This window comes from Pristiophorus japonicus, chromosome 11 (assembly GCF_044704955.1).
Source record: "Pristiophorus japonicus isolate sPriJap1 chromosome 11, sPriJap1.hap1, whole genome shotgun sequence".
Lineage (NCBI taxonomy): Eukaryota > Metazoa > Chordata > Chondrichthyes > Pristiophoridae > Pristiophorus > Pristiophorus japonicus.
Window position 1 is genome coordinate 194,898,725 of NC_091987.1, and position 23,852 is coordinate 194,922,576.

The 23,852-nt window shown below is 43.3% G+C and overlaps 1 protein-coding gene across 1 annotated transcript in view; it reads left to right on the forward strand.

Annotated features, from left to right (window-relative positions):
* The window catches only part of jam3b (junctional adhesion molecule 3b), a 92,090-nt gene extending 71,700 nt beyond the window's left edge, over positions 1-20,390 (forward strand). Inside the window, exons 5-10 of the mRNA XM_070894386.1 lie at positions 9,990-10,192; positions 11,647-11,746; positions 15,858-15,965; positions 16,531-16,549; positions 17,379-17,442; positions 17,803-20,390. Of these exons, the coding sequence (XP_070750487.1) occupies positions 9,990-10,192; positions 11,647-11,746; positions 15,858-15,965; positions 16,531-16,549; positions 17,379-17,442; positions 17,803-17,838 (530 nt within the window). The 3' untranslated portion in view covers positions 17,839-20,390. The remainder of the gene's footprint in view (positions 1-9,989; positions 10,193-11,646; positions 11,747-15,857; positions 15,966-16,530; positions 16,550-17,378; positions 17,443-17,802) is intronic.
* Positions 20,391-23,852: the final 3,462 nt, after the last annotated feature.

Consider the following 23,852-nt stretch of genomic DNA (forward strand, 5'->3'; position numbering starts at 1 on the left):
GATAAATATTGGCAAGGACACTAGGGATAACTCCCCTGCTCCTTTGAAATAGTGCTATGGGATCTTTTGTGTCTACCTGAGAGGGCACATGGGGCCTAGGTTTAACGTCTCATCCGAAAGACAGCACCTCCGGCAGTGCAGCGCTCCCTCAGCACTGCACTGGAGTATCAACCTAGATCTATGTGCTCAAGTTCCTGGAGTGGGACTTGAATCCACATTCTTCTAACATTTGCAAGGATAATACCAGAAATGTGAGGGTATACCCATCAGGAAAGGATGAACAGGCTGGGTCTCTTTTCTCTTGAATAAAGAAGGCTGATATAGGTCTTAAAAATTATGAAAGGTTTTGATAGAATAGATATAGTGTTTCCACTTGTGGGGAAGAGCATAATTAGAGGCCATCAATATAAGATAGTCATCAAGAAATCACCCATAGAGTGGTGAGAATGTGGAACTCGCTACCGCAGCTAGTGGTTGAAGCGAATAGTATAGATGCATTTAAGGGGAGTCTGGACAAGCATATGAGGGAGAAGGGAATAGAGGGTTATGTTAGATTTAGATGAGGAAAGACTGAAGGAAGCTCGAGTGGAGCAAAAATGCCGGCATGGACTGGTTGGGCCGAATGGCCTGTTTCTGTGCCGTATATTCTGTGTAATCCTATGAAATGTCCAGAAGATGTGAAGCACTTCAATACTGCAAAAATATTGGCCCCGAAATTCTTGGTTCCCGGAAGGACAGTTACTGCCATTTTGGGCTCAACTGGCCGCCCTGGCAGATTCGGCTCAGGAGGTTTTGCAGCGTTGTGGGCCACTCGTGGTGATGTGGGGCTTGCGGCAGTCGTGACGTGCTAAAAGTGCGCACCGCTGCCGCTCCGCCCCCGGACCTATTTTCACCGTTAAGAATGTGGCCCTTTAGCTGACGGTACCCCCGCCAGCTTTTAAGACCGGTGCAGAATGGCAGAGATCTCTGAACCGGTTTAGCTCCATGACAGCCGCTGAGTCGGCAGCAGAGAAGTCCAGTAAGAGATCATCAGGGGAGATCAGTGAGCCTCAGATGGGACGAGATCCTGGAGCCAGCTCTGTATTGCTCATCAGCAAGTCCGGGAGCCCATCAATGGACTGGAGTTCAGCACCGAATCTGCACTCAAGGGGGGAGAGAGAGAAGGGGGAGAGAGAGAAGGGGGAGGAGAGAGAGGGAAGGGAAGAGAGCAAAAGAGAAAGGAGAAAGATAGAAGTGGGGAAAGGGAATGAGAAATAGAAAGACAAAATTTGATTGGGAGAGATAGGAATAGAGAGAGAGAGAGCAAAGGGGGAGAAAAACGAGAGAGAGAGAAATAGAGATCCCGAGATTCACAGAAAATGGAAATCTCCATCCAGGGCTCAGACTGGAAACATCGCCCCAGCTCTGCATTCCACGCGGTAACAAATGGGAATCTGTTCAACCTCTGCCGCCTCCAGGTTAGATCCAAGGTTATCCCACCTTCTGTCATCGAACTACAGTATGCAGACGACGATTGCGTCTGCGCACACTCTGAGGCCAACCTTCAAGTCATCGTCAACACCTTCACCGAGGCGTATGAAAGCATAGGCCTTAGACTAAACATCAGTAATACAAAGGTCCTCTATGAATCTGACCCTGCCACACAACACTGCCTCCCAGTTATCAAAATCCACGGTGAGGCCTTGGACAACGTGGATCATTTTCCACACCTCGGGAGCATACTGCCAGCAAGGGCAGGCATTGATGATGAAGTCCAACACCAGCATAGCCTTCGGTTACCTGGGGAAGAGAGTGTTTGACGAGCAGGACCTCAAATCTGGCACTAACTTATGGTCTGCAGGGCAGTAGTGATACCCGCCCTCTATGGCTGAGATGTGGACTATATGCAGCATTGGATAAATACCACCAACAATGCTGCAAATCCATTGGGAGAACAGATGCACCAATGTCTGTGTTCTCGCCCAGGCCAACATCCCCAGCATCGAAGCATTGACCACGCTCGATCTGCTCCGCTGGGCGGACCACATCTTCCGCATGCCTGACACGAGACTCCTAAAGAAAGCACTCTTCACGGAGCCTCGACATGGCAAGTGCACCCCAGGTGAGCAGAGGAAACTCTTCAAGGACACCCTCAAAGGCTCCTTGATAAAGTGCAATATCCCCACCGGTGATATGTTCTTACTATACAGTATAAATGCACACGAGGCCCATATTTGAGAGAAGGTCACTCTGTGACCAGTTACCTTTATTACCAAGACCTCAAGTGATGAAGGTGGGTGGAGCTTCCCCTTTTGTACCAGAAAGTCCAGGTTAGGAGTGTCTCCCACAAGTTCGACCCCTGTGGTCAATGTTCTCAAGGTCAGCTTATACATGGGTTACAATAATAGTTGAATACATGACACCACCTTCCCTCCCCCCCCCCCCCCCCCCCCAAAATCTTATTGGGATCACAGGTTAAGTCTCTCTGGTGGTTTACACTCCCTTGTAGAGCGCCTGAGTTGGGGCTCTGGTTGTTGGGCGTTGACCTGAATGTCTGCTGTTTGTGGTGCCTCAGGCCTGTCCGAACTGCCCACAGTGACTGGGCTCTCCTCCACTTGGTTCCGATGTTCGGTCACCTGTGGTGGAGTAAACTCTACGTCGTGTTCTTCCTCTGCTGTTACTATGGGGATGCTGAACCTCCTTTTTGTTTGATCCACGTGTTTGCGGCAGATTTGTCCATTGGTGAGTTTAACTGCCATAACCCTATTCCCCTCTTTGCCAATCACAGTGCCTGCATGCCATTTGGGCCCTGCAGCGTAATTAAGGACAAAAACATGTCATTGACATCAATACATAGCGCCCTCGCATTTCTGTCATGGTAGTCACATTGTGACTTACGCCTGCTCTCAACAATTTCTTTCATAGTAGGGTGTATAAGGGATAACCTGGTTTTGAGCGTCCTTCTCATTAGCAGCTCTGCAGGTGGAACCCCTATGAGCGAGTGTGGTCGGGATCTATTGGCCAACAGGAGGCGTGATAAGCGGCTTTGTAGGGAACCCCCTTGGATTCTGAGCATCCCCTGTTTGATTATCTGCACTGCTCGTTCCGCCTGGCCGTTTGAGGCCGGCTTGAACGGTGCCGTTCTGACATGGTTGATTCCATTGCCTGCCATGAATTCCTGGAATTCAGTGCTTGTGAAGCACTGGCCATTGTCGCTGACCAAGACCTCTGGTAGTCCGTGGGTGGCGAACATTGCCCGTAGACTTTCTATTGTGGCAGAGGATGCGCTTGAATTTAAAATGGCACACTCGATCCATTTGGAGTAGGCGTCTACTACAACCAAAAACATTTTTCCCATGAAAGGACCTGCGTAGTCCACATGGATGCGTGACCATGGCTTGGCGGGCCAGGATCAGGGACTAAGGGGGCCTTCCCTGGGTGCGTTGCACCTGCGAACACAAAGTTCCAGGTCTGCATCTATCTCTGGCCACCAAATGTGTGACCTGGCAATTGCCTTCATCATGACAATGCCCGGGTGCTCATTGTGAAATTCTCTGATAAACACCTCTCTGCCCTTCTGGGGCATGACTACTCAGTTGCGCCACAGTAGGCAATCGGCCTGAATCGAGAGTTCATCCTTGCACCTATGAAACAGTTTAAACTCCTCAGGGCATGCCCCGTACGTGGCTGCCCAGTTCCCATTCAGGACACATTTCTTAACTAAAGACAGTAGCGGATCTTTATTTGTCCAGACTTTAATCTGACGGGCTGTCACAGGTGATCGTTCGTTTTCGAAAGCTTCACAAGGCATGACCATCTCAGCATCATGCTCAGTTTTCCCCTCAGTGGTGGCTAGTGGGAGCCTGCTGAGTGCATCGGCACAGTTTTCAGTGCCTGGTCTGTGCTGAATTGTGTAATCATAGGTGGTTAATGTAAGTGCCCACCTCTATATGCCGGCCGATGCATTCGCATTTATGGCCTTGTCATCCAAAAGGGACGTTAGGGGTTTGTGATCTGTCTCCAGCTCAAATTTCCTGCCAAACAGGTACTGGTACATTTTTTTTTTTACTGCATATACACATGCTAGCGCTTCCTTTTCTACCATCCCGTAGCCCCTTTCTGCCCGGGACAGACTTCTGGAGACATAAGCTACCGGCTGTAACTGTATATTGGCATTCACATGCTGTAACACACACCTGACCCCATAGGACGATGCATCGCACGTTTAAACTAGTTTCTTACACGGGTCATATAATGTTAACAGTTTGTTAGAGCACGCAATTTGTTATGCTCCATCAAAAGCCCTTTCCTGGCTGTCCCCCCAGACCCAATCGCGACCTTTGCATAGGAACATGTGTAGCGGCTCTAACAGCGTGCTCAATTTGGGAAGAAAGTTGCCAAAATAGTTTAGGAGCCCCAGGAATGAACGCAGCTCCGTTGTGTTACGGGGTCTGGGTGCTCTCTGGATCGCTTCCGTTTTGGACGCAGTAGGTCTGATCCTGTCTGCTGCTACCCTCCTCCCCAGGAATTCTACCTCTGGAGCTAAGAAGACGCACTTCGCCTTTTTCAGTCGCAGCCCTACCCGGTCCAGTCTGCGTAGTACCTCCTCCAGGTTGTGGAATTCTTCAGTATCGCGACCCGTGATGGGGATGTCGTCTTGAAAAACCACAGTCCTTGGAATCGACTTGAGGAGGCTTTCCATATTTCGCTGAAAGATAGCGGCGGCCGAACGAATCCCAAACGGACATCTGTCATACTCAAACAATCCCTTGTGTGTCGTGATGGTGGTCAGCTTCTTCGACTCACTCGCCAGCTCTTGGGTCATGTAAGCTGAGGTCAGGTCCAATTTTGAAAAAAGTTTTCCACCGGATAGCGTCGCAAAGAGGTCCTCCGCTCTCGGTAGCGGGTACTGGTCTTGGAGTGACACCCGATTGATGGTGGCCTTGTAATCGCCACATATTCTGACCGACCCATCCTCCTTGAGCACCGGCATTATCAGGCTCGCCCAGTCACTGAATTCGACTGGCGAGATGATGCCTTCCCTCAGCAGCGGTCCAATTCGCATTCTATCTTTTCCCGCATCACGTACAGCACCGCTCTGGCCTTGTGGTGTACTGGCCTGGCGTCCGGATTTATGTGAATCACTACCTTGGTCCACATGAAGGTGCCGATGCCGGGTTGAAATAATGAGTCAAATTTGTTCAGGACCACGGAAGAAATTGCATTGACATCGCCCCATTTCCAGTTCATGACAGCAAACCAACTCCTTCCCAGTAGTGCGGGACTGTCCCCGGCACAATCCAAAGTGGCAACCTGTTCTCCGAATCTTTGTGGGTCATGACTACCATGGCGCTGCCTAGCACCGGAATGATCTCCTTTTGTATATGTCCGTAGCAGTGCGTCGGTCGGCAATAATTTTGGCCTCCTGGCCTTTGACACCCACAACCTTTCGAACTGTTTGATACTCATCAGGGACTGGCTGGCCCCCGTGTCTAGCTCCATTAATACTGGGATGCCATTGAGGGGCACTTTCATCATTATCGGTGGTGTCCTGGTGTATCAACTGTGTATGTGCTCCACATGAACTCGCTGAACTTCAGCTTCCAGCGATTTTCCCCCAGTATTCATTTGGCCTCGTAGGGCTTATATCGGGCCTGTCCTCCTCGTACATTAACCTGGCTGCAGGCTTCCTGCACATACGCGCCAAGTGACTGCTGACGTTGCAGTTTCTGCAGGTATATTGCTGATCCCTGCAAGCTCTGGCTGGGTGTTTGCCTCCACACCTCCAGCATGAACTGAAGGCCCCATTGTTGGAAACTAAAGGTCCATTACCAGTCGATCGTCTCTGACTGTCTCTGTAACTGTCCTTAAGTGCACCATTAACAGGTGTTGATGGCCCTATTACTGGCCGCATTGTCCATTGCGATGGCATGAATCGCCGTTCAGCTAGCCATTGTCTCTGTTGAATTCCCCCTTTGGGTTCGACTGCATGCTGGGACATGTCCGATTTCCCTTGTCTGCCTAGAGAACTGTGCCGCGTTAACAATGTTGACTCCCTGGTCGTTTGCTGCATTTGAGCCAAGATTTTTGCCATAAATCATTCTGGTCTCTTCCTCCCCTGAGATAATTGTCTGGGCTATCATAGCCGCCGCTTCCAAGGTCAAGTCTTTGGTCTCGATCAGTTTCCTGAAAACCCCAGCGTGCCCAATGCCCTCAATAAAAAAAGTCTCGCAGCATCTCCGCTCTGCATGCATCTGGGAACTTACATAAGCTTGCCAGTCGCCGGAGATCTGCCACGAAGTCTGGAACACTTTGCCCTTCTCGCTGCCGGTGCATGTAAAACCGGTGTCTCGTCATGTGCATGCTGCTCGCCAGTTTAAGGTGTTCCCTGATCAACTTGCTGAGCTCGGCGAACGTCTTGTCCGCTGGCTTCTCGGGCGCTAGAAGGTCCTTCATCAAGGAGTACGTTCTGGATCCACAAACCGTCAGGAGATGAGCCCTGCGTTTGTCGGCCGAATCCTGTCCCAACCATTCCTTAGTGACAAAACTTTGCTTTAGTCTCTCAATAAAGTCGTCCCAATCATCATCAACACCGTAGCTCTCTTCTGTGCTGCTAGTGGCCATGCTCGCGTGATTTAAATCTCGTCGCCAATGATGTGTGCATTTATACTGTATAGTAAGAACATGAGGCCCATACTTGAGAGAAGGTCACTCTGACCAGTTATCTTTATTACCAAGACCTCAAGAGACTGAAGGTGGGTGGAGCTTCCCCTTTTCTACCGGAAAGTCCAGGTTCGGAGTGTCTCCCACAAGTTCGCCCCCTGTGGTCAATGTTCTCAAGGTGTACAACTTAGGTCAGCTTATACATGGGTTATAATGATAGTTGAATACATGACAACCGGTACCTGGGAAACCTTGGCCCAAGACTGCCCAAAGTGAAGGAAGAGCATCCGGGAGGGCGCCCAGCACCTCGAGTCTCATCGCCGAGAGCAACCGGAAACTAAGCACAGACAGCAGAAGGAGTGTGCATCAACCCAGGCTCCCACCCACCCTTTCCTTCAACCATTGTTTGTCCCACCTGTGACAGAGACTGTAGGTCCTGCATTGGACTCTTCAGTCACCTGAGAACTCACTTTGAGTGGAAGCAAGTCATCCTCGACTCCGAGGGACTGCCTATGATGATGCTCACCTCACATTATAAGGCAGCCCAGATATAGGTGTGAAAAATAAAGATTTAATACATCAATATAGCTACAAACAACTGCCAGAACAATAAACAGTGCAGAAAAATAACACACAAACATCATTTACCATCCTTGTGCATTTTTTTATAACCCCTCTTGTGTGTGCCTAACCTGCGACTTCGCCTCAGTGTCTCCCCTGTGGCTGCCTCATGGGTCTGGAAAGGCTGCTGTCTTCCCTGTGTGGAAGCTGCAGATGTCCTTCTAGGATTCCCTTGAGACCTTTGGGCCTGGAAGGGCCGGCTGAAGATTGGTCATCACTCGGGACGGTTTAGTCTGGCTTGGCTCGGGCGAGGCCATGTGTGGAGGCACTGGTGGAGTGACAGGTCTGAGGCCAGGAATGCTGCGAGCCGGAGGGAGCGCATCATCCGTATCCTGGCCCGAGGAGCCTGAGTAACTCGCCAGAGGTGGCACAATACCACCACCACCACTCTGAGGGAGCTCGGATCGGTGCTGTGGCACAATACCACCACCACCACTCTGAGGGAGCTCGGATCGGTGCTGTGGCACCACACCAGAAGTTGTCCCGTAGACCTAGCCGTGAAAGCAACACTGAGGTCTCTGGGGGTATCCAGCTGAAACTGCATGCGAGCCATCCTCTCCAACACAGCACCGATACGCTCGTTCCCTCGCGCCTGTGCTGCAATGGCAGCTGCCACATCACCCTAAGGTTGAATTTCCCATGGGAATAAAGCCCCAATCAAGACTGCAAATTTCAGTTTTGCAGGGCTAGAGACTTTTTTTGTGGTCAAAAAGTTGAATTTGGAGCCAATGGCCGCTACAGACTTTGCGGCGCTAATCGGGGAATAAAGGCCTTAACACCACCAGCTTTCTGGCTGCACTGAATTTTGGTCCCCACTATCTGTAAAGCACTACCTCCAAGATCTCGTCTAAGTCACACACCATCCTAACTTGGACATATATTGCTGATCTATTATTTCTGGGTCAATATCCCGGAATTCCCTACCTAACACTCATTGTGGGAGCACCATCACAACAAGGATTGCAGCAACTCGAGTAAAATCCCCAACACCATTTCAGGGCAACTAGGGATGGGCAATAAATGCACTTTGCCAATGTTGCCCACATCCTGAGGACAGAAAAAACCCAAAGCCAAATGAGTAACCTGCAACTACCACAAAAGCAGGCAATTAATTATTTTTTTAGAACAAGTCCTTTCATTGGTCTTTGCTATCTACTTTAGACCTAAAGAAAGAAAGATCAGAGTATTTTTTTTAACATGGTGAGAAGCTAGGAACTGTAGAGGAGCACAGAGATTGAGGTGTCCAAGTACAAAAATCACACAGCTGGTAGATAGGAACAAAAAAATAATTGAAAACGCTAATAGAATGTTGGCCTTTATCTCAAGGAGGCTGGAACACAAAGGCGGTGGAAGTTGTTAGTTATGTAAAGCTCCATTTAGACCCCATATAGTTCAGTTCTGAGCACCACACCAAGAAGAATATATTGGAGTTGGGTGCAGTGCAGTTTCACCAGAATGATACCAGGACCAAGAGTTAAATTATGAGACTGATTACGTAGACTAGGTTTGTATTCCCTTGAGTATAAAAGATTATCGGGTGATCTAATCGAGGTGTTTAAGGTGATTAAAGGATTTGATAAGGTAGATAGAGAGAAACTGTTTTTTTTTTTTTTATTCGTGTCCAATCGTTATCCAATCGTTACAATTCTTTGTCAAACGCCAGAGGTCACCTTGGGCCCATTCAAGGATCACTCTGCGCCAATGCTCTTAGCCAAAAGGCCTAGAGCCACTGCACCGTTCCTGGAAGTACTGCAATACCAGGTTCGTGCCATGGAGGTGGATGGGTCAGGTCCCCCACACACCTCCGTGGAGGTGGATGGGTCAAGCCATCCCACCCACCTCCTGTTTCATAGAGAGAAACTGTTGCCTCTGGTGGGAGAGTCCAGAACAAGGGGGAATAACCTAAAATTGGAGCTAGGCCATTCAGGGATCGGTGATGTCAGGAAGCACTTCAGACAAAGGGTGGAGGAAATCTGGAACGCTTTCTTCTCTCTGTCCCCCTCCACCCCCAAAGTAAAAAGAAGTTGAGGCTAGGTCAATTGAAAACTGAGATTGATAGATTTTTGTTGGACACAAAATATAAATACAGTACATTATATAAATACCAGACATGGATGAAATTGCTGAGACAAAGAATTAGTGAGATCAGAGGCAGTTGGAGAAAGAACAAAGATTTTGTTCTTCCGATGCTATTCGAGATCATTCATTTTAATCCCTGATCAAGTATGTTAAACGTGAACTTTATTTGGAGTCCCTGAAGTTGCCTGCTAATTTGAATTTTGAGACATTGTATCAAATATCAACCAAGCTTTATATCATGTACTATGACTTTTCCTTCTGTGTGCTAATGTATAATAACATTTTGTATTCATGAATTTCTTTGTGTGTTCTACCTCATTATAGTTAGACACATCTTGATCAACATTTCATGGAGGGGGGGGGGGTATGATTGACGCATATTTTTATTATACTAATAAATTGCCTGTAGTCAGTTGATGAATGCTATCTTGTAAATCTGTTTATATGGGCTATGTTCTGTGTAAATCTGTTTAGATACAAGTACTGTGCATGCATCTGCAATGCATTAATATCAGATGCATTATAGGTTAATGAACCTGAGTGAAATCTTGCTGAATCGTATCTTTCTTTGTAACTTTACCCAGTATGTATTCTGCATGAGCTGTAAACTCAATATTATGATGCTTAACACTGTTTATTTTCCACAGTGAAACCAATTGTACCACGATGTGCTGTACCTAAATCGGTGCCAGTGGGGAAGACTGCAGTTTTGACATGTGCTGAGCATGAAGGCTATCCACCATCCACGTATACTTGGTACAAAAATGGTGACCTTCTCCCGCCTGACCCAAAATCCAGTGCAAAATTTCTTAATTCTTCTTATAAAATAGACTACAGTACAGGAACTCTGGTAATTGTTCCATGTCTTTAATACTGTATTACTACTAACCTGTAACTTGCCTATTGTGTAATCGGTCAAATATGAAGTCTTTCGAGGATTATAGGGAATTGGTTTTGTGGAAAAAGTCTTTACCAAACCTTATATTTGGAAGGTAGAAGAAACAAGGCCACGTTATTTTATGCATTTTGATGAAATCTGGCCGTAAATGTTAAGACAAATTAAAACACTTTCACCACTGACTTTTTTTTCAAGATGCAAGTTGCACTTTAAAATTTAATTTAAACTTGTAGTGTAGATTCTCCGGAATTCTGCACTGCAATTTATACTGGCATGGTGACCATTTATTTCAGTGAGTTGCATAGTAATACATTAAATATTGACTTGAAGCTGATCCCTTGAAAATTTGAATGTTGAGACATGACATGGGCTGCTAATTCTGGTTGGATGTATTCCTGGAAGTTTCATCACATGACCTCCTGCTTCCATTTAACCCGCCCAGTCAAACAGCCTTTTCTCCCCAATCCAATATTTTAATAACTAATAAATTAAGTGTTCCAAAAAAATGAGGGAAACATTTTTAACAGCCCTGTGATTGTTCTCCCGGGTTGCTTGCAGCAGCGTTCAGGAGATTAATCGTTAATTCCGCGAGACTCTAATCCTGGAGGGTTGACTAGCCTAAACGTGATATGAGATCAAACTAGTTTTGTACTATCCACCATGACATTTCATTTTAAGTGTTAATATATCTAATCTTAAAATATTATACATTTCTTTGTGTTCTGTATTATAGTTAAACACTTTAAGAATGATTTTGGACCAACATTTCATAGGGGGGTGTTTTTTGATTGCCTATTTTTATGAAACTAATAAATTGCCTGTAGCATTGCCTGCAGTCAGTTCATTTACAAGATGGTGAGAGTTGGGAGAAACTCCACAGACCACCTAGTGGCCACAGCCTGAAACAACACTGTGATCTTTAACTTGGCAAAATTGAATGGGAAATGCTGACCTAACAATTTACGATGGTAAATGTTGATAGAAAGGCGTTGCTTCCTATTAAGATATTTGATAAGGTTTGTGGGCAAAAAGCACAAGTTTTTCACTACTTCAATATTACAAATGCAGTAATAAAGCTTTTTTGCAATGATTTGGAAAAACAGCCCCTTCTGTATCAGTGTAGTAGTTCATGGGTTCACATCAGTGATAATTCAATAGTTGAACTATCATCGTCCATTATGGTCTTGTTGGGTGGCACTGAAAGAGGCCACGGAGGAGGAGAGAACTAAAGGGAGTTAACCAGACTCCTTTTGTGGTCTGTTCCACACAATGAGCAGAAGCCTGTTATCAGTTTACTGCCTCCTTAGCTTGGGGATGATGAGGGGAACAAGTCGTTTCAAGAAAGAATCTAGTTCATAAACATAAGTTAAATAGAAGTTGATAAATGTGTGATTTTACTTTGCCAGCGCTTTAGTGTCACCTCAAAACTGGACATTGGAGACTATCACTGTATTGCAAAGAATAATGCTGGACATGCAAAGTGTGAACCTCAGCGAATGGACGTCTGTAAGTTGCCTAATCTGCTGTTTCTAGTGTTCTGATCATTTGTACGGTAGTATTTTGATCAGGCAATTAGAAATGTATTTATTTTACAATTTGTGACCGATTTTTAACAACTTGGGTGTCAACCTTGGCTCAGTGGTCGCACCCGTTAGAAGGTTGTGGACTCCAGCCCTAGTCCAGGACTTGAGCACGTGATCCAGGCTGACGTTTTGGTGCAGTACAGAGGGATTGCTGAACTGTTGGTGCTGCTTTTCAGATGAGAAGTTAAACCAAGGTCCTGTCTGCCTGTCAAATACATGTCAAAGATCCCATGACATTATTTTAAAAAAATGCACTAAATAACCGAGTGCACAAAATCATTGAAATTATGTTAAGGAAGTAGACCAACAAATCAATTAACTTATTTTCATATTTGCCAGTCACTAGGCAGTGATCTAGCACTGGATGGGATGGAAAAATGGACGCGTTTATTGGCACTGTCAAAATGGCCAATGTGCTCCACTCTTTATTTCTGATTGGTCCCCTTGGGGGTAAGTCACACCCTGAAGTTTCACAGGAATGTGTAACTGGAACTGCCCATCCCAAGGTCTCACTGACTTTGCTAATTGTAACTCGATCCACTTTGACTGCCTGAAGCGACAGAGGACAGAGCTCCCCAGAAGAAGCACAGCCAAAGTGCCTTACCCCAGTCCAAGTACTTCCCTTTCCCAGCCAAAGTGCCTTACCCCAGACCAAGTGTATGTCTCCCCCAGCCGAAATGCCTTCCCCCAGTGCAAGTACATCCGCCCCCCGCCCCACCAGAGATGAGACAGGCATTGTGTACAGATTGTTAACAGGTTTATTGGATATGAACTGAATAGTGATAGTGTCATGACTTCTCTATCATCCACTCCAACGATGTCCCTTGTAGGAGGTTGGAAGAACGTGATCGTCTTTCCTGAGTTCCCTCTCTCTTCTCCAATTCCCCCCCATCACCACCTGTCTCTCACTCTCTTTCCCCCTTCCCCCCCCCCCCCCCCCCCCCAGCCCCTCACTCTCTCCTCGCACTCAGGGGAGCCCCTCGCGCCGGCCCCGCGCACTCGAAGGGGCCCCTCGCACCAATCGGTGCGAAGCGATCGGAGCCTCAGGTCCTGCTTCTCGGCACTACATGCATGGAATGATTCAGCTGGGATGGGAGGGGGGGGGCGGTGCTTCATGGGGAGGGGCTTGTCGCCTGTCGGTCAAAGAAGTACAGTATGGGCAGTGGGGGCGACTTGACAGATGGCTGTCTGACAAAGAAAAGTGCAGTACAAATAGTTACATCATGGAAAAATATGGCTGTAACTATTTGTAACACAAGTTCTGATTGGTTCCCTTGGAGGACACGGCACACCCAGCAGTTTGTCTGGAATGTGTAATTAGATCCTGCCTGTCTTGAGTAATCAAGTACTTTGCAATGTGTAATATGATCCATTCATTGTGCCAGCCAGCTTCAGAGCTCAATAATGCTAATAGGACTGCTTTCAGAGAGTAGGCAGCGCCCACCCTCTGCCGAGTTCAGATAGGAAGGGTTGAGGCCATAGAGGGATTTTAACATGAGGATGAGAATTTTAAAATCAAGCTGTTGGTGGACAATGTTTCCCCAATACAAAAGCAAAATACGGGGATGCTGGATTCTGAAATAAAGAGGAAGTGCTGAAAATACTCAGCAGGTCAGGCAGCGTCTGTGGCGAGAGAAACAGTTGACGTTTCGGTTGATGGCCTTTCATAAGAACATAAGAATTAGGAACAGGAGTAGGCTATCTAGCCCCTCGAGCCTGCTTCGCCATTCAACAAGATCATGGCTGATCTGGCCGTGGATTCAGCTCCACTTACCCGCCCGCTCCCCGTAACCCTTAATTCCCTTATTGATTAAAAATCTATCTATCTGTGATCTGAATACATTCAATGAGCTAGCCTCAACTGCTTTCTTGGGCAGAGAATTCCACAGATTCACAACCCTCTGGGAGAAGTAATTCCTTCTCAACTCGGTTTTAAATTGGCTCCCCTGTATTTTGAGGCTGTGCTCCCTAGTTCTAGTCTCCCTGACCAGTGGAAACAACCTCTCTGCCTCTATCTTGCCTATCCCTTTCATTATTTTAAATGTTTCTATAAGATCACCCCTCATCCTTATGAACTCCCAACAAGTAAAGACCCAGTCTGCTCAATCTATCATCATAAGGTAACCCCCTCATCTCCGGAATCAGCCTAGTGAATCATCTCTGTACCCACTCCAAAGCTAGTAAATCCTTCCTTAAGAAAGGTGACCAAAACTGCATGCAGTACTCCAGGCGCGGCCTCACCAATACCCTATACAGTTGCAGCAGGACCTCCCTGCTTTTGTACTCCATCCCTCTCGCAATGAAGGCCAACATTCCATTCGCGTTCCTGATTACCTGCTGCACCTGCAAACTAACTTTTTGGATTCATGCACAAGGATCCCCAGGTCCCTCTGCACCGCAGCATGTTGTAATTTCTCCCCATTCAAATAATATTCCCTTTTACTGTTTTTTTTTTTCCCAAGGTGGATGACCTCACATTTTCTGACATTGGATTCCATCTGCCAAACCTTAGCCCATTCGCTTAACCTATCTAAATCTCTTTGCAGCCTCTCTGTGTCCTCCACACAACCTGCTTTCCCACTAATTTTTGTGCCATCTGCAAATTTTGTTACACTACACTCTGTCCCCTCTTCCAGGTCATCTATGTATATTGCAAACAGTTGTGGTCCCAGCACCGATCCCTGTGGCACACCACTAACCACCGATTTCCAACCCGAAAAGGACCCATTTATCCCGACTCTCTGCTTTTTGTTAACCAGCCAATTCTCGATCCATGTTAATACATTTCCTCTGACTCCGCGTACCTTTATCTTCTGCAGTAACCTTTTGTGTGGCACCTTATCGAATGCCTTTTGGAAATCTAAATACACCACATCCATCGGTACACCTCTATCCACCATGCTCGTTATATCCTCAAAGAATTCCAGTAATTAGTTAAACATGATTTCCCCTTCATGAATCCATGTTGTGTCTGCTTGATTGCACTATTCCTATCTAGATGTCCCGCTATTTCTTCCTTAATGATAGCTTCAAGCATTTTCCCCACTACAGATGTTAAACTAACCGGCCTATAGTTACCTGCCTTTTGTCTGCCCCCTTTTTTAAACAGAGGTGTTACATTAGCTGCTTTCCAATCCGCTGGTACCTCCCCAGAGTCCAGAGAATTTTGGTCGATTATAACGAATGTATCTGCTATGTTCTGAGGATAAGTCATCGACCTGAAATGTTAACTCTGTTTCTCTTTCCACAGATGCTGGCTGATGTGCTGAATATTTCCAGCACTTCCTCTTTTTCCTTCAATGTTCCCCCTAATTTTATTTGCGTGCACAGTACCCTCCACTCCGAGCTCCCCGCCAATCTCCTCGGTGTGTGTCTCTCTCTCTTTTCCCCCCCCCCCCCACCGCCTCCGATCCCCCTCGCGCGCTTTTCCCCCCTCTGATTTCCCCCCGTCCCCCCACCCAGAAAAATATGAACTTACACTCAATTCCTCCATGTTATATTCCTATCTATTATATGATCAAATTGATGAGCTGGTCACAACATTGTATTTCAAGTTACGTTGAGAACATTGTCAGGTTCTGTCTGTGGCAAAATGCTATTACTCCTGTAGGTGGCACTATGACTGTCATTTTTAATGTTAAAAGACCTGTCATCGAAACGTTGGCTCTGAATTGAGCACTAGAACTATTTTTTTCTGCAGTCAGCATGTGTGTAAGCATGCAGTTGCATTACAAAGCAACTGGGTAGCAGTGCAGAAATGTGTTTGCCTTTAGTACAGTCTCAAGGTAAGGATGAAATTTAGGTATTATGAATTATAATTCTTCACAGTAATTAAAATCCATCACAAAAAGTACTGCTTGACTGTGCCTCTCCTAATTACTCTCCCACTTCTTGGTTGCTATTGAGAGGTGCCCTGTGAAGCACCATATATCATGCTATAAAAATATGTATAATTGTTGTATAGGTATTTCTAAATAAAATTGAGATTTATTTGCAGTATGAATAATTTGTAATATTCTTTTGTCATCCTGCAGATGACATTAATATCGCTGCGATCATTGGTGGTGTTCTTGTTGTCATTCTTGTTCTACTGATTATAACCATCGTCATCAGGCTTGCATATAAACGAGGATATTTTGCAAGTAAGAAGTCAGCTTCACCCTTTATTAAAATAATCACCTTTTTGAAGAAACCTCTGGTTCAAGCAGTCAGGAGGAGGGTGTTTACTGCTGTATTTTTTTTAATCCAATGCAAAAAAAAATAGTTGCATGCAGTTAGAGGGACGACTAATGTAACTAACTTAATGTAGGTTGGAATGTTAGTGAAGTCATCTATGGCTAGCAATTAGCTAATTAGAAGCAATATGATTTATGCAGTGCTCCTAAATAATTATTCTTTCTAATGTTTCCTACTTGTGTAGTGTTAATATATTAGTGTTTTGTATGCGGGCAAGTAAGTCATAAATAACCTTTGATCTAGAAAGGCAGTGTGCAACACCACGTTAATCTTGTATTGGCCGTGGTAATGGAAAAACAGTAGGAAGATGATTAGAAGTATGCGTGCATCACAGATCATTATTTACAGTTTAATTTTCCATATCATTCATTTGTCATTTTTGCTCTGATTGTTAACTAACTTGTTTGTTGTATTGCCGCAGTGGTAATTTTTATTAAATATACTGTTCTCTTCTTTCTTCCCCCACCCCAGAGAAACAGCCTGAAAACAGGTAAGAGTCGCTGATTCTTAAAATCAGTTTTTAACCCTAATATGCTAGAAATAAATTGGCCTTAACAACCAAGGGTAGCATTTTGATCAATGGTATGGCAACAATAGCTATAATCATAGAATAAATAGCACAGGAGGAGGCCATTCAGCCTATCGTGCCTGTGCAGGCACTTTGAGAGAGCCGTCGAATTAGTCTCACTCCCGTGCCCATTCCCCATAGCCCTGCAATTTTTTCCTCTTCAAGTATTACTCCAATTCCCTTTTTAAAATCTTATTCACTTCACCAACTTTGAACTGACTGGTCTCAGTCATTTCCCTGAATTGCCTAAGTGTAGGACAAAGGGAGTGGCAGTCACTTGGGAGTTCATCGTGGGAAATTAAGGCCACACAGCCCATGATTTTCAACTCCTCATTGAAATGAATGAATGGAAAACCATCAGACATAGATCTGTGATTTCTAGTGATCTGCTCCCTGCTGGAAGTCAGGATTTGCACCTCATTAAGGTGATGTACAGCTTCGAGTGATGTCTTGTAAGTAGGTCAGCATCCTTAGCTTGGAAATCATGAAGGCTTTACAAAATAATGATCGCAGAACACCTTGTTGGTGAAATGCTACTGAATTTTAATGTACTTATGAACCTTTTAAAAATATTTTATGTAAATATCATTAATTTTGGATGAATTAATTCAATGTAATTCAACTCTTGAATGCAATTTAAATGGAAACTTTGTAGCTGAGCATACAATGAGATTATGATTTGTTTTAATTATTATTAGGGCTTAGTTATACTACGATATGAAGCAATAAAACAATTTTTTGTTTGTTTCAGTTACCAGGCTTCCTCAAAAGCAGATGGTGTTGATTATGTCCGATCAAATCCTGTGGATGATGAGGTAAGATAAGCAAGATAACAAATAGATGGTAATAAGAGCTGAGGATTTTTCTGTGGACACATGTGTGCTGGATGTAATGGGGCAAGTTCTTTCAGTTTAGATATCTTAAACGGGTGCATCTTGAACCTTACTCCTAAGATTCTGCTGATATATAGATCCACTGGTGAGCTGTGACCTCTTGTTGCATTAAACTGAATTGCAACTTTTGAAGAGTCGACGGTTTTACAAATATTTTCAATCAGTCCGAACTCCATAAAATGGGGTTCTGAACCAAGTGTCTATGGAAGTTTCTCTGCAAAACTACACGACTAATTTTTATTTGTAATCTGCTACATAATTTGTTTCTTCCCTCCATTACAGGGAGACTTCCGACACAAATCTTCGTTTGTGATCTGAAAGGGGAGAAGACCAGAGAAATGAAGACAACAGAAAAATACCTCTTCAAGGAACTCAAACCAGTAGTGAATTTAAGCATTTGTTATCTCACATGGGCCACAAATCTATAAGGAAGTTAATGCCAGAGACTTGTAATATAAAATGACTATTTTTGCCAAAGCTGTTGACCACTGTTTTCTGCCACTAAACAATGATGTTTTTTATTCAATTTTAATTTTTGATACTACATCTTATCTCGTTGCTGGTAATGAGATCCCCTAATCATGCTGCTGCAATGTATGGCTAACAGTTCTAAATTTGATACAGAAAAATCGTTTTACATATTTAAGGTGTACTGCTGCTTAGCCATTGTTGAAATTTTAACTATAGGCCCAAATGATAGATTCTCAAAAATAAATTACCTGCAATTGGTTCAAACTTTTGATCTATAAAAAGGATGTACTAAATCATGAGTTGCCTGTGGGGATTAGCTAAGCTAATATGATTGCCTTTTCTGTTGAGACCTAGCCATGTTCCATATTTATTGGAAATTTTGCACCATTTTTTAATTTGCATAAATTTGTACAGACTATATCTAAAACTATCACTTTGAAAGAAACTAAACTCATTAACCTGGAGCCCTCAGTAATTATTTCCACAACCTGTGATACTTAAACTGCCAAGAAATGACTCTAACACGGAAAGCAAATCGAAGTTTACAGGAAGTCAGTGGATTGAAAAAGTATTTTCAAAGATTCTTTGAGATGTTCAGTACTTGTGTTTCATGAGTTATTGTAATTCATGCTGTTTAAATGTTAATATGCAACATTACTTCATGGCTTTTTATTTTCCAATCCGCCAATATGCTTGCCATGAAGACCTCTCCCAGCACAGTCAGGAAAGCAAAGTCATTAAGTAAAACTTTAAAGAAAGGATATTTCAACCAGTATTAAATTTATTTAGAGGTACTGTACGTATATAGTTTAAAAAAATATTTGCCTTGTTAGCAAAAACTAAGGATTGATATTTCTAATGTGTTGCGTTTATAAAGAAATATATATTTTAAATGTAACAGCTTGTTGCGAGAAAAGCAGAGGCTTTTGACTTGCATGTTGAAAGAGGCAGTTCCCTTTACTTAGTTTTAAATTGATGAAGGGAAAAGGTTTAAGGCAAATACAATTAAGTACTATAATTTAAAACTCTGTGGTTGGTAAATAATCCACAGTGGTGGTCTACCCTCTGAGTGTATATTAGGTCAGAAATTTGTTTAAATTCAAATTAAATTCACATGGTTGATCAGTATAGGGATTTAACTTGCATCACTTCATTAGTAAGATTATACAATGGCACGTTAGGAGGATGGTGTGTTTTGCTGCAACAGTCCTTTCACATCTGATTGTTCAATGTCCTTTTTGCTTTCATTCTTAGGTTTATTTAAGTACTTTTTATTTTTCATTTTAAAAACACACTTTTCTAGGACAACATTGCTAATGTGCCCCTAAAGCTGATTGACAAGTAATGCTAATTACCTCTTGGGCATAAACCTCCCCTGCGATGTTTGTGGGACAGAGAAAAATGCTAACCTATAGTCAAAACCAAATTTTTATTAAGTAGTTCTGTAAATTCAAATGAAATCTATAAGCAGTAGAGCAAACAAAAACTTCTCGAGTTAAGAAACATGATGAATCTTCTACCTGAAACACTTTCCACTCCAAAAAAAGGTTGCGATCAGTGTTTCCTTATCTGGTATTTTTGCTATCCAAGCAATTGATTTACTTTCTAATAGGCATTTCAAGTCTATCAGATACATAATTCAGATGTAATGTAGGAAACTTAGCAGCAAATTTGCGCACAAGGTTCCATAAACAGCAATGAGATAATGACCAGATAATCTGTTTTAGTAATGTTGGTTGTTGGCCAATACATAGGGAGAACTCCCCTGCTTTTCTTTGAATAATACCACAGGATCTACAATGTCCACCTGTGTGGGCAAATAGGGTCTTGGTTTAACAGCACCTCCGACAGTGCAGCATTCCCTTAGTTACTGCACTGAAGTGCCAGCCTAGATTGTGTGCTCAAGGTCTGGAGTGGGACTTGAACCCATGACCTTTGCTTACATGAGTATTTAATATAATGCAGTATTAATATGATAAAACAAAGAAACTTGATCTGATTAAATCATAATCCAGTGATTGCATTTTAGAGTTTAATACTTTTGATATGATTTTCAGATATACCAATTTTTTATTACAAATATTCCATCACTAAACCATATTTAACATTCAAAGTGATTCCTCATTTGCAGTTATTGCACTCATTTTGAGTCAGTATATTTTGTAAAATGGTGATGTGTGTATATTCGATGCATTTGTACTAGGCCTATAATGAAGCAGAATATTTTTTGTGTGAAGTTGGCTGCCATTTTGGTGTGTAGAGATCATCAGCGAAATTCAGTGAAGGATTGAAATCACAACTGTGAAAGTCAGATCTTTACTTTCAAGCTTCAGTGAAATGAGTTAAGATCTGGATCTTAATTGCAATTTTAATTTGTATAAACGTAGCCCTAGAACATCTGCAGAGTTGTCCGTTTTTTGTGTCCCGTGCTCATATTTAGTAAATATGTTACATAGGTTCTTTGGTAGATTGTACCCAAAAATTCAGCAGGGAAGAAGCCTCAGGTCACGCTTCAATTGATTGTCTTCTCCTTGGTTTAAAAAAAAATAAATCGAGCAGCCTATATGTGTGTGCCAATGCAGAATGTGGAGTCATCCTTACTTTTTAAAAAAACTTGTCAATTCCACTTCCGAATTCCACTTCCGAACAGAAAATTAAACTTGAACTATCCAAAATGGAAACTTGCCACTCATTCCACCAGTTTGTTTGGAGTTAGTTCACCATGTGAAGGCAGCAAGGTAACATTTCTTATGTTACTGTAACTGCTACAGTTTGAGCTTAAAGTGCAACAATTGCATTTTCTCTTTGGAAGAAAGGCTTTAAATGGTCCAAATATCCTTGACTTTGTATTGTACATATTCCTGAATATTGACAATTGTTTGTTTAAATGTATACAGTTAGGTTTGATTTATTAGAAATTCATGTCATTAGCTGAACATATCTCTTTTTATGAAACTCATTCTAAAATTTGAAGTAGCTAGCAATGTAGGGCATTTTGAACTGAAGTTTTGTTCTGGATTTGGTAATTTAGGGAGAATGCAGTACTCTGCACACATCAAAATCCAGTTTTGCCTGAAGCCGTGCCATGGTTTCCTATCAACTTTGTCAACTTATTTAGGTCGTTTGAGGGATGTGAAAATGTTTATTTTGCTGTGATCTAGTTGTAATCTAATGAAGTAAATTGGATTAGTTGCTTTTGTAACACACAAAGTACCTGTTAAAGAATTCTGTATTAAAGTTATTTCTGGTGGCAATGCTTAATTATACAATAATTCACAATCTTTAAATTTAATCATTGTTCTCAATGTAGACAGCAGTCATCTACATTGGATGGGGTAGTGGAGGGAAGTTCATGGCAGTGCTAGCTCAGAGCTGTCACTTATTCCTACGTTCCTGCCCTTTCCCCAGAGCATAGAACCTTCTTGATGCTCCATATATTTGTGTACATTTTAAGGCAACCCTATTTATATTTTGTTTGTGAAAACGCAATTTGCAGAAAGATAATTTACCAATTACTAGCATCTGCTAATCTTGGAATACTTTTTTTCCCCAATTATGTTTTTTAGCCCAATGGCAATCATACAAGTATGCTACTCACAGGATCAGCTATTTATCCCTGTGCAAGGGTTCTGCTCAATTGTGCAATGCCCAAATAAGTCAATTAATTTGTTATTCATTGATCAAGCCAGTGGGTACTTCTAATCAGCAACTGAACTCGAGTGCCTTTATTTGGAAGGAAAATTGTTAACTTCACTCCTGGATATTTAAGACCAATGTAGCTCTCAAAGCTTTGGACTTTATTTCTGAGAATCCTACCTTGTGCCAGTGTGGGAGTTGTTTCAATGGATTCTTTCAGTAGTTTAAGGAAACTTTGAACTTCAGAAGTTCACATTTGATCCTCATGGTTTGAACTATTTTATACAAGTTCAAGTCAGCAACTAAATAAATTAATGGTATTAGATTAAAAGGTATATAATGTTGCAAAGAATAGTACTAAGCCTGAGGATTGGGAGAACTTTAGAAACCAGCAAAGGATGACCCAAAAAAAATATTGAAAATAGAATGAGAGTAAACTAGCAAGAAATATAAAAACAGATTGCAAGAGGTTCTACTAGCATTGCATTAGGCCCTTCGAGGCTAAGACAGGTGAAATAATGAGGAATAAGGAAATGGCAGAGACTTTAAACAAATATTTTGCACCAGTCTTCACAATAGAAGACACAAAAAGCATTCCAAAAATAGTGGGGAACCAAGGGGCTAATGAGTGAGAAACTTAAAGTAATTACTTTATCAGTGAAGGGAAAAGTACTTGAGAAACTAATGGGACTGAAAGCTGACAAATCCCCTGGACGCAATAGCCTATATCCTAGGGTTCTAGTGACGGCAGATAGTGGATGATAGTGGTTTTGATCTTCCAAAATTCCCTTGATTCTAGAATAGTCCCAGCAGATTGGAAGGTAGCAAATGTAACCCCGCTATTCAAGAAAGGAGGGAGAGAGAAAACAGCTGCAGTTCAGTGGTCAGGAAAATGCTGGAATCCATTATCAAGGAAGTGACAACAGGGCACTTAGAAAATCACTATGATTAGGAAGAGTCAGTACGTTTTTATGAAAGGGAAATAGTGTTTAACAAATTGCTGTTTTTTGAGAATGTAACTAGCAGGGTAGATAAAGGGGAACTTAGTGTATGTCGTATACAGGTACAGCACCCCGAATCCGGAACTCTCGCGACCGAGGCCGTTCCGCATTTTGTGTTTTGCCGAATCTGGAAACAACCAAGCCCAGGTATTTCCGGATTTCGGAATGTCTGGGGGGGGGGGGAAGAGAATGTGCTCAGTGTTCACGCGGGCCTGCCGAAGAGGACCTGATTGGGCGGGGCCCGCCGCCGTGGAGGAGTTCCTTGTCTGGGCAGAGTTGCATGAAGTGGGGCGGGCAGAGTTGTCCGGATAGCGGAACATTTTCCGGTTTCCAGACGACCTCGCCACGATCGGCCCGGATTCCGGAGGTCGAACCTGTATTTAGATTTCCAACAGGCATTTGATAAGGTCTTACATAAAAGGTTGCTATGCAAGATAAGGGCTCATGGGATAATATATTTGCATTGGATAAATGGGTCATTTTCAGGTTGGCAGACTGTAACTTGTGGGAGGGGCCACAAGGATCAGGGCTTGGGTCTCAGCTATTCACAATCTATCAATCAATTACTTCAATGAAGCGACCGAGTGCAATGTATCCAAGTTTGCTGACAATACAAAGCTAGATGGAAATGTGAACTGTGAGAACAGAGTCTGAAAAGGAACAGACAGGTTAAGTGAGTGGGCAGTAAACTGGCAGATGGAAAAAAATATTCACTTTGGTAGAAGGATTAGAAAAACAGAATACTTTAAGATGGTGGGAAACTTATTAAATGTTGATGTTGAGAGATTTAAGTGTCCTCATACAAGAGAGAGTTGGCATGCAGGTGAAGGCAAATGGCATGTTGGCCTTTATTGCAAGGGGTTTGGAGTACAAGAGTAAGGAAGTCAAGCTACAATTGTACAGGGCTTTGGGGAGACAAAGCCTGCAGTACTGTGCAGTTTTGGTCATCCCAACTGAGGAAGGATCTACTTGCCAGTAATGAATGTTCACTAGATTGATTCCCAGGATGATATGGTTGTCCTATGAGAAATTGAGTCCATATTCTCTGGCGTTTTCATTGAAACAACTTGTATTTATATAGTGCCTTTAACGTAGTGAAATGTCCTAAGGTGCTTCACAGGAGTATTATGCAATAAAAATGACAGCTGTATAAGTAGATATTAAGAGGCAAGAAGCTCCAGAGCTCGAAGCCTAGGCAACTGAAGGCACAGCCACCAATGGTTG